The sequence below is a fragment of the Schistocerca nitens genome, chromosome 6 (genome assembly GCF_023898315.1).
Source record: "Schistocerca nitens isolate TAMUIC-IGC-003100 chromosome 6, iqSchNite1.1, whole genome shotgun sequence".
Lineage (NCBI taxonomy): Eukaryota > Metazoa > Arthropoda > Insecta > Orthoptera > Acrididae > Schistocerca > Schistocerca nitens.
This window is the reverse complement of record NC_064619.1, coordinates 630,802,220-630,814,619: the sequence shown is the minus strand read 5'-3', so window position 1 is coordinate 630,814,619 and position 12,400 is coordinate 630,802,220. Positions and strand designations below refer to the sequence as shown.

The 12,400-nt window shown below is 43.9% G+C and overlaps 1 protein-coding gene across 1 annotated transcript in view; it reads left to right on the top strand.

The window, feature by feature from the left end:
* Nucleotides 1-12,400, top strand: part of LOC126262250 (cytochrome P450 6k1-like) — a 50,715-nt gene that overhangs the window by 20,490 nt on the left and 17,825 nt on the right. Inside the window, exons 4-5 of the mRNA XM_049958736.1 lie at nt 2,563-2,825; nt 9,643-9,842. Coding sequence (XP_049814693.1) covers nt 2,563-2,825; nt 9,643-9,842 — 463 coding nt within the window. The remainder of the gene's footprint in view (nt 1-2,562; nt 2,826-9,642; nt 9,843-12,400) is intronic.

Sequence of the window (12,400 nt, the reverse complement as noted above, 5' to 3'; positions counted from 1 at the left end):
TAGTTCATAGTGTGGTTGTACTATTTGGCATCTGATTGCAACTTTATCTAGACTACCGGGAAAAAATTAAGCATTTACTACGTGAACTACCTCTTCAGTTGCACTAATTACCTGTTTTGATCCTCTCTGATGTCTGTTCTGCACGGAGAGATTTCGTTTCCGTTGCGCCGCCACCATTAAGCTTTACGTGCCTCCTGTTGTTTGTATGTAGTTGGGACGTCAGAAAATCCTCACACATTACGTGAGGTAAACTGCGTATGAAAGCATAAATTTTTGTAATAAAAAGATTTACAGACTTCTTTTTAATTTTGCAACATCTACGTCTATCCTCTTCAAAGTCACCCCATACTGTGTGGCAGATGGTAGATCTCACACCACCATCGCTTACCCGCTTCTCTGTTCGAATCGCGAACGGCGCTTGGGAACAGTTGCAGTCCGTACGAGCTCTGATTTCAGGGAATTTCGACAGCAAAATTCTCCGTGATACACAAGGAATTTCCGTAACGGACACGCCCCGACTAAACGATCCCAGCGCGAAACGTGAATCCTTTGTCGAATATTCGCCATTGGTTGCCTTAATCATACTTGGTAAAAGAGTCCAGGTCAATGAACATTATCCAAAAATCTGTCAAACAAGGGTTTTTTCAGCCTTTGTTTCGTGGATAAATTACACTGAAGCGCCAAGGAAACTGCTATAGGCATGCTATTCAAATACAGAGATATGTAAACAGGCAGAATATCAGTTGTTAGATAGGTTACTGCTGCTACAATGGCAGGTTATCAAAGATTAAGCGAGTTTGAACGTGGCGCTATAGTCGGCACAGAACCGATGGGACACAGCTTCTCCGATGTAGCGATGAAGTGTGGATTTTCCCGTGCGACCATTTCGAGAGTGTACCGCGAATTTCAGGAAACCGGTAAAACTCCAAAGCTCCGACATCGCTGCGGCCGGAAAAAGAACCTTCAAGAACGGGACCAACGACAACTGAAGGTAATCGTTCAACGTGACACAAGTGCAACCCTTCCGCAAATTGCTGCAGATTTCAGTGCTGGGCCATGAACAAGTGTCAGCGTGTGAACCATTCAACAAAATATATTCGGTGTGGGCTTTCGAAGCCGAAGACGCACTCGCGTTCGCTTGGTGACTGCAAGACACAAAGCTTTACGCCTTGCCTAGTCCCGTCAACACCAACATTGGACTGGAAACATGTTGCCTAGTCGGACGAGTCTCGTTGCAAATTGTGTCGAGCGAATGGACGTATACGGTTATGGAGACAACTTCATGAATCCGTGGACCCTGCATGTCATCAGGGGACTGTTCAAGCTGGTGGAGGCCCTGTAATGGTGTGGGGCCCGTCCACCTCGAGTGGTATGGGACCTTGATACGTCTAGATAAGACTCTGACAGGTGACATGTAAGTAAGCATCCTGTCTGATCACCTGCATCCATTCATGTTCATTGTTGAACTTGGGCAATTCCAGCATGATAATGCAACACGCCACATGTCCATAATTGTTACAGAGTAGCTCCAGGAACACTCTTTTGAGTTTAAACACTTCCGATGGCCACCAAACTCCCCACACATGAACATTATTGAGCACATCTGGGTGCCTTGGAACGTGCCATTCAGAAGAGATCTCCACTCCCTCGTACTCTTAGGGATTTATGGACAGCCCTCCAGGGTTCATGGTGTCAGTTCCCTCGAGCACTACTTCAGAAATTAGTCGAGTCCATACCACGTCGTGTTGCGGCACTTCTGATTGCTCGCTGGGGCAGTACACGATATCAAGCAGATGCAATAGTTTCACCGAGGGAGGTGGCGCAGTGACTAGCACACTGGACTCGCATTCGGGAGGACGACGGTTCAATCCCGCGTCCGACCATCCTGATTTAGGTTTTCCGTGATTTCCCTAAATCGCTCCAGGCAAATGCCGGGATGATTCCCTTGAAAGGGCACGGCTACTTCCTTCCCCGTCCTTCCCTAATCCGATGAGACCGTTGACCTCGCCGTCTGGTCTTCTCCCCCAAACAACCCAACCACTAGTTTCTTTGGCTCTTCGGTGTATATGTCCACTGAATCTCAGCCTGACATCAGCTTTTCCTACAATTTCTGTTATGTGGTCGATTCACTTTAGGTCGCATCGGAAGTCCTAATCGGATAGTGGTGGATTTCTCCGCCTACTTACATTTATTTACGTTTAGTATCAACTGCCAGTCCCCGAAATAGCCGTAGCCCCTCCGGATATCTTCCTGCACTTCGCTACAGTCGTATGGCGTTACCATCTTGCTGTAGGCAACGGCGTCATCTGCAAGAAGCTTGACGGAGCTTCCGACGATATCCACAAGATCATATTTATACACTGCAAACAAAGATGGCCCTGTAACACTCCCAAGGGGTAACGCGGAAATTACCTTCATTTCTGTCGATTTTGTTCTGTTAAAAATTACGTCTCAAGTTCTATCTTCTAAAAAGTCCTGAATCCAGCAATAGGAACACGGTAGTTTGCTGAAACACGCTTCTCTCTTACGGCCACTGACAAGGTGTATGCATTTATGTGATAGACTATCCAGGACAACGGGCGCGAGATGGCAGACGTGGTGGGGGAAATGGTGGACCGCGGGCAGTCGGTGGAGGTGCGCGAGCTGATTGCGCGGTTCACCACTGACGTCATCTCCTCCGTCGCCTTCGGCCAGGAGTGCAACTGCCAGCGGAACCCGGAGCACGAGTTCCGCCAATGGGGGCGCAAGATCTTCGAGCCCTCTTTGCGTGCAGGCATCGCGTCCATTCTGAACTTCATCAGTCCAACGGTCATGAACTATGCACGGTAAGACCCGCAACTATCAATTCGTCTGTTATGACCTCTTTGTGGATGGAACGTTAAGCCTTAATAGTCTCTATCATGACTTGGATGTGTTGAAGGCAAAACGCTGCACACCATTAACTTAGAACACCTCCACTGCCTTGCTACCGATACCACTTGTCAGGTCCTCGAACGAAACATTTCGTATTCTCTCACTCGCCATGCCTGGGTTCTCAAGTTTTCACCATTTCACGAACTGTTACAGGGCTGTCAGTTATTATATAATGGCTGGACCTGATCGTAAAACTGAGTTCTTACAGTCTAGCATTACTTCAGCGAGCAGCGTCTCCACCTACAGGAGGTTTCGTTGAAAATGGTCCAGGCTTTCAGGAATAGTGCCAGAGAGAAATCTGGTGGTCTGAGGTTCCGGAAATGTCCAAGTCGAAGTTATGAAGTCAGACGGTTGCTTGTCTACTGTTCTCTGTTAAATTTTAATGGCTATGAGCCTTGCTAATTTATACGTCTGTCCTTGCTACTGCATCTAACTGCGGTTTTCAATGGAATCTAAGTGCAAGGAAATCTAAGTAGAGATTCTGCGACATGCAAACAACGCTTACAGACCCAAGATGTTTCCTTCGTCCGAAGAACTATGCTGCAACCCCTGCTATACAAATCAGTTCTTTGCAATTTTAAGATGAGTTCAGCTGCGATGGCGTGGATCGATCCTTTCTTGAGGTATGTTTGTAGGTAAATGATTTATTGAAATAAGAAAGACCTAAACATTGCCTTTGATTTATCACCTATTTTTTCTCCGTTATAATACTGAAACATCCGCTTAGAAAAATTTATAAATGACGGTGCTGGAAAACCTCTACGTTATTTGATTTTCAAACAGCTGAGCAAAACTGAACGTACTCAGACATTTCTCTCTTTACTTATTCTGATCATCACTAAACTGACACACAATATTTGTTTTTCCTCAACGCAATCTGATTTTCAATAAACCCTACAAAAGAATGGCCCTGACTAACAATAACCTATACCTTTCATGAATCACTTACCTCACAAAAATCTTCGTTACTCGAACTACTGCCATACAGTGAGCGCCAATACTGCCAGCTAAATAAAAGGTTCTAACTACTGAAGGCACTAACAACTGATAGGCATAGTTGGTAGAGAACAAACAATGTATTTACATTAATAGTGTTCAAAAGTCATAAAATATATAGCAGTTAATGACATCCAGTCTTACGAATTTCCTTTTTCTGACGGACACACGTACAGGTCGTCCGCTCGGTCGTCTCTCTCCTCACATCCACCACTGCTGGCGGCTCACGGCCAACTGCGCAACGCTACACGCTGTTCACATCCATCAGCCCAACACTACAATAGCAAAAATTCCAACAATGCAAACCAGTCACAGACTGCACACAGCACAGTCCGCGATTTTCATACAAAGCACTACGTGGCGTCACCAACATAAAAACCTGAACGGCCTACTTACAATACCACACCTATCGTTACCATATACTGTTATTACCTGTTACACTACTATGTTGCACTTTGTCAAAAATAAGCTTGTTGGAGTACTTTGATATTCGCTATTCAGTACTACCTTCCGCCCTCAATATTCTGTCTTCAATTCATTGATTGCTACATTATTCCTTCATATAGTTCGACCTTCCTCGGCACTTTCCACTTCTCACTCACAACATCCAGTCCCTACTTCCTCTCATTCCTAACTATCTTCAACTGCTCTGCTGGACGTTATCTCCAGGGGTGCATCTCCGATGACGATCATTTGTAATGATTTGCACATATTGCTACTCATGGTTTTACATTATTTAATGGTTTCAATAATTTCGTTTTCTTAGTGGTACTATCTCCTAATCAAACTACTACATTGTCTGGGGTTAAGTTCACAGTTCATAGACGTATTACTTTGCACGCACAGTGTTTTAAGTTTCTGACACTGGATGAAACGGAAGCTGACCATGGAAGTTGCTGTGTATGGGCTGTACATCACATAAACGAGCAATCCTTCTCGCGGCAATGGTGGATCGACGGTCTGACGTCGAAGGTCAGATCGCTGGCCCCACGGATCTCTTTGCCTCTGCAGGCCACGTGATCGCATATAGCTCCTCCAGTATCTCTATACTGTCTGGCTAATTAGGGGCCCGCATCTCGTGGTCGTGCGGTAGCGTTCTCGCTTCTCACGCCCGGGTTCCCTGGTTCGATTCCCGGCGGGGTCAGGGATTTTCTCTGCCTCGTGATGGCTGGGTGTTGTGTGCTGTCCTTAGGTTAGTTAGGTTTAAGTAGTTCTAAGTTCTAGGGGACTTATGACCACAGCAGTTGAGTCCCATAGTGCTCAGAGCCATTTGAACCATTGTTTTGCTATTTAGGGTGACGCAAAGCCACTCCAATGCATCTCCCGCCAAGCTTTGAGCCTGCACCCAATGTCGCGATCGGAACTTCCTCTACGTACGACTTCGTACCACACAGGCCGTCACCAACCAAGGTAGCCGGCTCTGCTGCCTGCGTTCCCCATCACCTGGACTTCGACCAGGAACTTGGAGTCGGCCATCGACCTTCACTGCGCTATTTTCTTCTTCCTCTACTGGCTGTTCTACAGTGTGGGCTAGTGTTACTTGGATTCACTTAATTGCTCCACGTACTTTTCCGATTATGCGCTGTTTACGTATTTATAGACTCATTGAACTTCCCAGCTCGGCCCAACTTCGGTAACCACATAGTTTCTACATCTACATCTACATGGGTACTCTGCAAATCACATTCAAGTACCTGACAGAGGGTTCATCGAACCAGCTTCACAATTCTCTATTATTCCAATCTCGTATAGCTGCAGAAAGAATGGACACCTATATCTTTCCGTACGAGCTCTGATTTCCCTTATTTTATCGTGCTGATCGTTCTTCCCATGTAGGTCGGTGTCAAAAAAATATTTTCGCATTCGGAGGAGAAAGTTGGTGATTGGATTTCGTGAGAAGATTCAGTCGCAACGAAAAACACCTTTCTTTTAATGATTTCCAACTCAAATCCTGTATCATTTCTGTGACACTCTCTCCCATACATGCTGTCTTTCTTTTAAGTTTTATGATGTAATTCGTCAGTCCTATCTGGTAAGGATCCCAACCGCGCAGGACGGACAAAAGTAGTGTACGCAATCTCCTTAGTAGGTCTGTTAATTTTTTAAGTGTCCTGCCAATAAAACGCAGTCTTAGCCTTCCCCACTACATTTTCTGTGTGTTCCTTCCAATTTAAGTTGTTCGTTATTGTAATTACTAGGTATTTAGTTGAATTTACGGCTTTTGGATTAGACTGATTTATCGTGTAACCGAAGTTTAACGAGTTCCTTTCAGCACTCATGTGGATGACCTCACACTTTTCGTTATTTAGGGTCAACTGCCACTTTTAGCACTATTCAAATATCTTTTTCAAATCGTTTTGCAGTTTGTTTTAATCTTCTGATGACTTCATCAGTCGATAAACAACAGCGTCATCTGCAAACAACCGAAGACGGCTGCTCAGATTGTCTCCAAAATCTTTTATATAGATAAGGACCAGCAAAGGGCCTATAACTCTACCTCGCGGAACGCCAGAAATCACTTGTTTTACTCGATGACTTTCCGGCAGTTACTACGAACTGTGACCTCTCTGACAGAAAATCACATAACTGGGACGATATTCCATAAACACGCAATTTCACTACGAGTTTCGGAAATTAGTCCCATAATGCCATAATATTTATGTCAGAAACTACTGTAAGAAAAAGCGACTTTCTAGGAATTGACACAGGAAACCACACTACAGAATGCGCGTGTTTAGGCCTGATATCAAGGGTTATTAGAGTGCAGTCTGAATTTACAAGTTGAAGTGTTCACTCGGTAAACCTAAATTAAACAGCGACCCACCAATTTATGGGATCAGCCAACATGATTTTTGTCCACGGACAATCAAATGGAACCTTTAGAGAAATTGACACGTCGTATCGTGCCGTGTACCAGAGTTTCACACTCTTCTGCAAAACGTTTGCGTAGCGGAAACAAAGAAATTGGTGCAAAGAACGAGGACAACAAATGGTTCAAAATGGCACTCAGCACTATGGGACTCAACTTCTGAGGTCATTAGTCCCCTAGAACTTAGAATTAGTTAAACCAAAATAACCCAAGGACATCACACAGATCCATGCCCGAGACAGGATTGGAACCTGCAACCGTAGCGGTCTCGCGGTTCCAGACTGCAGCGCCTATAACCGCACGGCCACTTCGGCCGGCTGGACAACAAATGATAGGGACTCCCGTCACGGAAAAAATCAATGTGTACTGGCCTGAGTGTGGATGTTACAATTACCACTCAGAAGGAAATTTGTATTTAAACATTTAAACATTACACAAACCCATCTCCCCAATTAGTAACCACGCCCTCCACGGATTGTGATAGTGTTGCTTTTGGGCTTTGCGCAACAGCGCACCTAGTTGACATCCTTAGTACACGTGTGTCAGTATTGTCGTACATAGCAAAAACCAACGAAGCCATTAATTTTTGCAATCTTTTAAATACTGTGGCATTTAAGAAGACCATCTAGGACAGGATAATGTAACTTTCGTAATATTTTTTCGTGAATATGATTATTCAGAAACATGATTATTCATTTGGATACTCAACTGAAGTCCCATCGGATAGGATAGCGAATGAAGAAAACGACTTTACAGACGATAAATCGATTGTAGGACAAGTGTCAGTGACGGAAACAGTACTCCTCGAAGAGAAACTAGCAGTTCTAGTGACAATGAGCCTTCACAAAAGAAGAAATCGAATACTGAAACTTCCTGGCAGATTAAAACTGTGTGCCGGACCGAGACGCGAACTCGGGACCTTTGCCTTTTCCGGGCAAGTGCTCTACCAACTGAGCTACCCAAGCACGACTAACGCCCCGTCCTCACAGCTCTACTTCCGCCAGTACCTCGTCTCCTACCTTCCAAACTTTACAGAAGCTCTCCTGCAAACCATGCAGGACTAGCACTCCTGAAAGAAAGGATATTGCGGAGACATGGCTTAGCCACAGCCTAGGGGATGTTTCCAGAATGAGATTTTCACTCTGCAGCGGAGTGTGCCCTGATATGAAACTTCCTGGCAGATGGCTTAACCATGTCTCCGCAATATCCTTTCTTTCAGGAGTGCTAGTCCTGCATGGTTCGCAGGAGAGCTTCTGTAAAGTTTGGAAGGTAGGAGACGAAGTACTGGCGGAAGTAAAGCTGTGAGGACGGGGCGTGAGTCGTGCTTGGGTAGCTAAGGTGGTAGAGCACTTGCCCGCGAAAGGCAAAGGTCCCGAGTTCGAGTCTCGGTCCGCCACACAGTTTTAATCTGCCAGGAAGTTTCATATCAGCGCACACTCCGTTGCAGAGTGAAAATCTCTTTCTAAGTCCAATACTGTTAGTATTTTAACAAAATTTTCGAAATAAGATTTTGAATGTATTTATAATCATTAACACACGTCTCCTCGTTAAGTTGTGACGTGCATCTCATTATTGAAGAGACATCCAAGCCTATCAAACATCAAAATAATGTTTGATGATGTGGAGGAAAAAGGTCGTATGAACATCCATTTCCAGGAAATCAAAGAACAAGTGATAAAATAACACATGCCACCCCAAATTTGTCTCGTGGTCGTGCGGTAGCGTTCTCGCTTCCCACGCCCGGGTTCCCGGGTTCGATTCCCGGCGGGGTCGGAGATTTTCTCTGCCTCGTGATGGCTGGGTGTTGTGTGATGTCCTTAGGTTAGTTAGGTTTAAGTAGTTCTAAGTTCTAGGGGACTGATGACCATAGCTGTTAAGTCCCATAGTGCTCAGAGCCATTTTGAACCACCCCAAATTTGGCATATCAATGAATGAAATAAAATGTTTCCATAATAAGCGCCTGAAATTTTGGACAATACAAACAGCAAGAGAAACTGGGCGCACGAGCTTTAAATGTTCTGCTCTTTTCATAACACGTCTAACGAAAAAAAATTCATAAAGTGCCGTAGACACATCACTGCTTCCGTGACAGCCAGAGATTTACAGGAAGACCATGATATTCGCCAGCCTAGGACCTGTTTTCCCGAAGAAGTAGACAAGAGAACAGCACATTTCCATATACAGCCACACTGCATTTGGAAGACTGATCGAAGTCGATTTAATTGTCAACTAAAATTTTGTTTTTGTGGAGATCCACAGCCTCCAGATGCTTAATAAACGTAAACATGGTCCGTAGCAGACTGTAACGTGATTTTTATTTAATCTTGGTTTTTGTATTGGCCAAAATTACAGGTGCCTCCAATGGACACATTTTATATCATTTCTTGCGATGCATGCAGACAATAAACGGTTTTAGAAGTGCGTGACAATGACAAGTAGTCGAAATTAGAACGACTAAATAAAAATCACGTTAGAGCCTACTACGGACCGTGTTTACATTTATCAATTATGAACTACCTTCTAATATGACAGTATCTAAGAAAAAGGGGAAAAATAAACAGTTGCCAAACTCCAATCTGCCCATGATAGATCTCATAGTCATACAATAGATACTGGACTTCCAATGAGTGGATAAGTAACCAAAAACTGTGTATTTGTCTTGAGGAAAACGTTTCTACACTCCTCGTTGACCTCGGCATGCTAGAAGCTTTATTGTGACTAGAACGACACCATGTCTTTTTCATTGGCCGTAATACGTAATATGTTGGAAATGTTAGAACAGTAATCTCCTTCCATAGTCAAAAGAGGCAACTATTTTTAGGAGTGTTTGCGTTAACATCAAATAATTGTTACTTTTTTTGTAGGATTAAAGGAGGATTTACGGCTGTCAGCAAATATTTCCGAAAAATGGTTGCAGACACCGTTGCTTACAGAGAGAAGAATAACTACAGAAGGAAAGACTTCATGGATCTCCTTATTCAGCTAAAAAACAAAGGATATGTCGACCCTGACAAAGGAGAGACAGTGGAGAACGGGCATCAGAAAGGCATCGGCACTCCTGAGAGTAAGTCCTCCTTCTTCTTCTTGCTGTTCAGGTACACTCACAGTGCCCGCTCTCTTTGATGGCACATTGACGTAATTACCTTAGAGAGGAGTTGTCTTATTCACCATGAGCCTACAAATCATATAATTTCTCACTCTATGTTCTAATTTTGGTGTATTGCGTCAGGGGGACAAAGTGCTAGCTTTAACTTGAGTAAGTATTGTTCTGATCACGTTCTCTGTTGCGTTTCTGACTGCATCACATGCTAGTAATGAGTAGCTCTATATGTACAACTGGAAAATGCTGCCTACTAGATAAACTGCTCCGTATTGTTGTATTTATATTCTTGACTTTGAATATAACCAAAAATATAATATGCATAACCAAAAATAATTTCTTATGGGTTGGCATTTTCTTCCACTCAGTTCTTGATATGATGGGCCTGTCTAGTGTTTGGCTTAACACATGTAGGGAACCTAAAACTACACACAGACTACCCAGAATACCGTTCCCACTATCGAGAATGGGTGGTTAGTTTTGCCACGGTGTCGCTCACTTATAAGTCCAAACAATTTCAGGCACTGGATTGTTGTTCTAAAAGCGAACTGTGAAACGTACTGTTCTTATTGCGACGGAACAACTCTTATTCTCTGCAGCCAGAAATGAGCCTACTAACAGTATGAGGAGGAAAGTACGGCTGTTAGCTGATGAGGCTTTAGTGTACGGGAAAGTGAGCAGCTACAGGATACAGGAAGTGCTGGAAAGGATTTCTGTTTGGTGTGAGGATTCGCAACTTGCCCTTAAGGTCGGACAAAGTGAGTTAAGACAAATGGATAGGAAAGACAATCCTGTAACGTTAGAAAACTGTATTTGGTGCTGTCCTATATGGCATTGTTGTGTCGATTAAATATTTAGACATAGTATTGAAAATCGACATGAAGTGGAACGAGCATGTAAGACAGATTGTAAGGAAGGTAAACGGTCGACTTCGGTTTATTTTGGCTGCCTCAAGAACGATTCTACTGCCGCTAACATACATCTCGCGTAAGTAGCACGAACACCAGATAGGTGAAATCAGGGTTCGTTTGGAAGCATATAGACAGTCGATTTCCCCCCGTACCTTCCGCCATGCACCGTATGCTGGCTTGAGGAGTATAAACGCAAATATGGATGTAAGATAAACTGTAGTCACTAAACAAGTTTTTACTCGTACTGGAATTAGTATTTAATTTTTTCATCTGATGTGTACCTGCATGATGCAGTCTTCCTTCAGATTCCTTAATTTCTGACCCTGAGAAGTATAACCTTGTTCATCCCCTCGTGAGATCGTGCAGAACCATACAACATAGCGGTGATAATATGTGGGTTCTTAATCTAACAAGCTTAACTTAGCGTCTAAGTAAAATTTTTTATTTGTTAATAAGGTCTCGGCTTACAGTTAACGCTCATGGGGATTCTATCCACTTAGTGCCTTGTTCTCTCACAAATTTACGGTTTAACATTATAGGTAATTTCCCAGTACATAACATAAAGACAGCCAATGGCAGGCACCTTTGACTTTCCGTGCTCGCATACGCGTTATCCGCCGTCTTGCTCGGTACATATCCGCGTGCCACAGTAAGTTCCAACGTAGCGTCCGCGGCTAACCGACCGGTTTCCACAAAGTGGGACCGGGGCTGTTCCTCAGCTAAGTAACGTAGCCTGACATGGTACCGCGGTACTTAAGCTTTTTATGTTTGACCGTGCCTTATTCTGGGATGCATTAGTTTATTTTATGCTTCTGAAGAAGGCTAGACTACTCTAGCTGAAACCTAGGTAAAGACCAGTAACATTTCGCAACTGAGGCGGATTTTTGATATAATAATGACGTAAGGTTCCTGATGACCACACTTTGCGCCATGTTCCAGTGTACCACAATTTAACTCCCCACCTTTTCACCACATTTCATGTAGGGAGAGCACGTGATATTGTCGGTGGTGATCTGTTCATCAGATGAGGACGTTAAGCCAGGCAGCCCATTGCTGCTATTCGAGAGGACTGGGCTGTGTGTCGGCATTTGGTTTCACCGTCTCCCTTCTCTCATTACCATCTTCGCCCTCTCCCTTCTCTCATCATCATCTTCACCTTCTTCTCTCATTATCAGCTTTACCCTCTCCCTTCTGTCATCTTTACACTTTGCCTTCTCTCATTATCATCTTCACCCTGTTCCTTCTCTCATCATCATCTTCATCCTCTCTCTTCTCTCATTATCATCTTCACCCTGTTCCTTCTCTCATTATCATCTTCACCCTCTCCCTTCTCTCATTATGATCTTCACCCTCTCCCTCTTCTCATCATCGTCTTCACTCTCCCTTTCTTTCATTATCACATATCACAAATGTGACACCATACTCTGCATGCACCCATTATAGTCTCCTACATCCTTGCTGGTCTAGTGATAAAGGTGTGCCTGGGAACCGAGAGGCTATGCATTTGGAACACAATTCGACTCTGGAAATTTCCTCTTTGCTTTCAACCTAGATTTCACTTATCAATGGTGTGAGGAGTCCCCAGGAAGAACACATGGTTCCATGTTAAAT